This window comes from Saccostrea cucullata, unplaced genomic scaffold (genome assembly GCF_032062105.1).
Source record: "Saccostrea cucullata isolate Sc308-1 unplaced genomic scaffold, CSIRO_AGI_Scuc_v1 ctg930, whole genome shotgun sequence".
Lineage (NCBI taxonomy): Eukaryota > Metazoa > Mollusca > Bivalvia > Ostreida > Ostreidae > Saccostrea > Saccostrea cuccullata.
The window spans coordinates 280,133-285,551 of NW_026926945.1; the positions used below are offsets into that span (position 1 = coordinate 280,133).

The window sequence follows — 5,419 nt, forward strand, 5'->3', positions numbered from 1 at the left end:
CATTTTACTTGTCAGAGCAAATAAATGTCTGACAGTGATATTTTCCATATATAGTATTTTTTTTTAAAAAGTAACGTTGTTCTGTCTCTTTATTGCTGAAACAAATTGAAAGAAGTTCGGTTAAACCTTAGCGTTCCTTTGACCTTACATCTTTGTTTACATTTCTATATTTAGACAATCGCGACATTGTCAAACCAGTTAGACCAGTTGTTGCTCCTTTGATGACCTCGCACTTTTTGTAATGGAGCGTAGTGGAGTCAGCCGAGGATTGCCGAATGATAAATAATAAATGATAGGACTTTTTTTCATACGGAAATTAAAAAAATACGAGTCATTTCTCAAGAGAGATGACAAAAATATGCTTTTCAAATTAAGTTAAATAAAATTCTTTTTCATTTACTTTCAAATCATTTACCAAAATTTGATAATTAAGAAAAATGAGATGGACTATTTTTATTGCGGAAGCTTCTTCGAGTTTATATAGACTGGTGCGAGTTTGTATTGAATATCACAGGGGAGTAAATTGGGTGACACAGAAACACTACGACAGCCGCTATATAATGCATTTTAAAATTACTGCGCTACAAATCGCGTGACAACCAAGGGAGTCTGAACATAGTTCAACTCCCAAAAATACAAAAATAGGAGCAGAGCAAACACGGACCTCCAAAACATCAGAGGTGGGATCAGGTGACATGAGGGATTGAATATCCTCTGCCGACCGGTCACACCCGCCGTGTGCTCTTTGTCATGATGGAGAAATAAAAGGAAAATCAGTCGTCAATTCAGTGTGTAAATAATGAACTAACAAATGGTATTAAAAACGTCAGTCAGCATTTGACTTGATGATAAATTTCATTTGCTAACAAGGTCATTGTACCGAACATAGAACTTACGAAATGTTTATCATATAATTTGGTTATTAGATTACCATTAGTGTCTTTTTCAAGTAAATTATCCAAGTAAGAAACAGATGTGTCAGATTTTGTTTCTTTTATCTCAAGCTCACCGGGCTAAATCGTTTCGACATAGGAATGGAAATTACCATTGTTAATTGACAATACGTCATAGATAAAGCTAAATGTCGAGTTGCGTGATTGAAGGCCACAGCAAGTGGTTTGTTCTTTTCATGCATAAGATTTTGCACAAATTCTGTTTTATATGAATATTATAATAGGTCTGCTAATAACGGAGAGCAAATGCTACCCTTAGGAAGTCCGATAGAAAAATTACTACAGTGTTGTACATGATGTAATTGAAATGTGCATGCGAAAGGTGATACAGTTTGAGCTAAGATGACGAATATGATTGCCCGACAGAGGATGTTTCATGCTCCAAATAGCTAGATTCCACCTCTTATTTTCCTTTTTTTATATACTTTTTAGCATTTTTTGAACTCATTAGCATGACCTTAATTTCAATATCAGTGTTCCTTTAAAAACTGGAAACAAGAATTACCATACTTAGGAATCGATCTTTATTTATTGTGTTAAAGAAATTTTCCTAGGAAAACCAAGAGTACAGAAATACACTGGAATGCATATTTAGAAAAAAAATCAAATTTTAATCAGTCACGCCAGAAAATTGGGCACCTTGACAGCTATAAGCTGTGCCTTAAAAATGACCTGGACTACATTTCCGGAGTGTCAAGGAGAGCATAAATATGTGTGTAAAAGAAGCAATTCATACTTTAAACAAGGTAAATCTTAAGGTAAGTGTGAGATTATTACCTGATTGAGGTATATCAGTTTCCTCTTCTTTTAAATTGTTCGATTTGGACTCATATACATGTGATTTTGCTTCTGTAAAAACAATTTTATTTTTTAATTTATTTTTTAAATGCCAATATTACTTCCATAAATCTTACTGAATGGGTTCATCTTTGAGGTAGTGATTCTAATTTGTTCTATTCTATTTTTAAATTGCTGTTACAGGTGTACTTTTTAAAATTAAATTTTAAATAAAAGTATTGAGATGGTAACAAATTTTCACTTTTGATACAAAAAAGCAATGTTTCAATGTTTTATCAATAATTGTATCAATATGTTGTTTTCAAACGAAGTTATATCAACTTATCCGTCGGTTTAAAAATTGATCATGATTATAACATGCTTGGGAATACAGAATAAGTTGGTAGATGTAAACACCATATGGAGATGATCGCAAAATATTACTACAGAGAAAAAGGAGTTGAGATAGTAAGCAAAGTAAGGATGAAAATTGTGGCCTAAAAATTTAATGAACTTTGTCAGTCAAAAAAAGAAGTTATGTTTGCGAGCAAGGTAGTAATTCGTTAGCTTTTCTTATCTTTTTCAAAATTAAATAAAATACAGCTGAGGCCTTTTTTGTCTAATTTCTTTACGTTGTGTGCTGAATACCTTTCTCATTTTTTTTTGGCCTTTTCCTTTTCACAAAGAAGATAATTGCAAGGAAAACAAGGATCGGTAGGATTATTCCCACGACTATTCCCGGAATAACCCCATTCGAAACCGTCGAAGCTCTTGAAAAGAAGAAAATCCCATTGAAAAATAATTGAAAACATTCTCTTTTCATTTACCTGATATGTCACTATCATTTATTATATAATACTTCTACTTAATTTATTGGGAATGAATATCAAAGTAAAACCTTGTTTATTTTTTATTACGGCTAGAGCATTAACTTTTAAAGGAGTGTTATATACAGTTTATTCATGTACCTTTCTTTTTCATTTTTCGGTTTAGCTTGGCCCCAGGTCCTGAAATTAAAAAAATTGGTATAAATGGCATTCTTTTAACATATAAATATGTTCGTTTGTAATTTTCTTTGCAACATACGTGTATCTCAGCTCTGTTATCCTTGTCACAGTTCTGTTATCAGAAGATGGAGAGGGTGTAGTTGATCTAAGAAAACATATTATAGAATTGTACCCATAAAATATGTATGCTTTAAAATACATGATAAATTCCGAGTTAAATTAGAAATCTCTCATTCAAAATCAAAATTACCTAATTAAAGTCCGAAAGCAGCTTGGATCTAAGAGGAGAAAATGTTCATTTTTATTTAATTTTAAGAAAAAATACGTTAATGAATACAACTGAAAATAAGTCACTTTAAAAGTGCGGAACATTTTTTATAAAGTATACAATTAACAGTGTCAGCTTTGCTGTTTGAAGTTAATATTTTTCCTAAGATTTGTACCCTCTTATTAATTATTAAGGTTATATAGTCCTAGCCACTGATAAAATAATCAGAGCAGGCCTCATAATTTCTTATCAGCAGCTATTAGTTTGACTCACGTATTTCATTAACATAAACTTAAGATATTCTCTGTATCAATGAAGATGTACTGATAACAGATACAGCGTGACCTACATTGATATACTGTGTTGGACAGATAAATATTCCCAGGACACCCCTCCACTGCCCCCTGACACAGAATAACATCAATCAGGGAAGCTTTAGCGTTAAATTCTGGACAGTAATCTGTAAGGAAGAAAGAAAATATTTATTATATTTGTTTTTCAACAAAATACACAACTCGCTGTATTTAAATTTATGCATAATTTATCAAAACGAGGAAAAATTCAGTACGAGAATTTAAGTTCTAATCTGGCAGTGTTCTAAATGTAAAGGGTGTCTTTTGATTAATGTTTTTTAAATTTCATCGTGTAACAATTTTAAAATACAAAAATAAAATAACCCAAAACTATCAGGGCGTTACATACCTCATTGAGATCGGTTACTATTTAAAATGTGTTATACATGTTATACTACACTAAACTATGTAATTTAAACTGAAAGTAAATTAAACAAGATAAAATTGTCTGAAAATAGAAGTAAAACATAAACTCGTTAATTATTTTTTTTCTTTAAAAATCCAACCCGGTTGAATCCAAATACTGGATGCACAGAAAACAACGTAACGGCCATCTTGGTCCTGCATGCAGTGATACACCCTGTCGCCATGACAGATGTAACTGTCAGAGTTCTCCCGCCATTTATCCGCGGTATCCGGGCATCTCAGTCGATATTCAAACAAAATACCAGAGGTTAATATATCCAGATTAAACAGGAGAATCAGGTGAATATAGGTATTGTACATAACGAAAAAGGAAGTTGATTCCTTGGATATACCTGAACTACACACTTTATTATCACTGAACCTTTACGGGTTTATCTTTCCATGGCTATGGTATGCGATGGCGTAGTTAAATACATAACCATCGACATCAACGTCTCATTTTAGTTTTAAACCGAAAATTAAAGATTGCATAAAGTACCGAATTAAGGAAGTAATAATATTTCTATAATAAATACATTTAACTTTGGCATGTTAATGTGCAAAAAAGAAATGAAAATATAGAAATAGAAACTATGACATACTAGTAGTTAATTATAATTATTTAAACAGATACCAATGCCTTAAGATATGATATTGTAAGGTGAAATATATGGAGGAATATTTACAATCCACATGTATTTTGCATATAAAGTGTGGAAATTACGACATTCAAAACACCATATAACACGGAAAGGGGGTCAAAGCTTAAAGATTACGTTTTATTTTGATGTCATAAACGTTGAACAAATTTTCAAAAAGTGCGAACTGATACACTACTAGGTATATGATATAAAAAAGGAGCAGAGCAAACACTGACCCCCGAAACATCAGAGGTGGGATCAGGTGCCAGGAAAAAATGAGCATCCCCTTCCGACCGGTCACACCCGCTTTGTGCTCCTTTTGTCATGATCGGGATATAATAACGCTACTTGAAGAAGATCAAAAAAGTATTGATCTATTAAAAGCAATCCAAACAAAATATTGTAAATAAGGCATAGACATGTACAATAAGAACAAAGGCGAAACTATACAAGAGCTGCATTCTACCTATACTCATATAGATCAGAGTGGATTGGAGAAAGACATAGGGTGACCTTAGCCTAGGAATGTTTTGGTCAAACACCATCTCAAAGCAGAATCTTCTCAACATGCTACAATTATCATCAGAAGACGATGGAACTGGCTCCTCCTTGAACTAAGGAGGGACCCAGACAGTATCATGAGGACAGCTCTCTTCTGGATACCACAGAGAAAACGGAAAAGGAGAAGGCCCAAAGTCATTTGGCCTTGAACAGTGGAAGCCTGAATTAAAGAATTATAAGAGAAGCTGGTGCACACTCCAAAAGTTAGCCATTGCAAGATACATAGATGGAGAACCCTAGCTACTGCCATATACACAAAGGCATCGCAGGCAGAAAGTAAGTAAGTAGTTGGCTACCTGTTATTCAAGATTTTTAGTCACGTTTGTAAAAGAAGATATTATCCCGTGTTGACCCATCACAACTGCCGTGAGCCTAATGTATTGAATACCGGGGGTATTCAGACAGACCAATTCAATGACAGTCCCCAAAAAGGAAAAAGATCATTATCGCGAAA

General features: G+C 33.2%; 1 protein-coding gene across 2 annotated transcripts; it reads right to left on the reverse strand.

The window, feature by feature from the left end:
* Positions 1 to 2,383: 2,383 nt before the first annotated feature.
* Positions 2,384 to 4,114, reverse strand: LOC134272975 (uncharacterized). 2 transcript variants are annotated; one of them, XM_062755143.1, is made up of 5 exons: positions 3,865 to 4,114; positions 3,355 to 3,465; positions 2,988 to 3,015; positions 2,699 to 2,882; positions 2,384 to 2,500 (listed from the first exon to the last, which is right to left on the reverse strand). In XM_062755143.1, the coding sequence occupies exons 1-4, from the start codon at positions 4,082 to 4,084 to the stop codon at positions 2,744 to 2,746; spliced, it is 498 nt and encodes a 165-aa protein (XP_062611127.1). In that variant the 5' UTR covers positions 4,085 to 4,114; the 3' UTR covers positions 2,384 to 2,500; positions 2,699 to 2,743. The 2 variants fall into 2 exon arrangements, 1 of the variants encoding a protein (XP_062611127.1); XR_009993329.1 differs by lacking the exon at positions 2,988 to 3,015.
* Between the last annotated feature and the right edge of the window lie 1,305 nt (positions 4,115 to 5,419).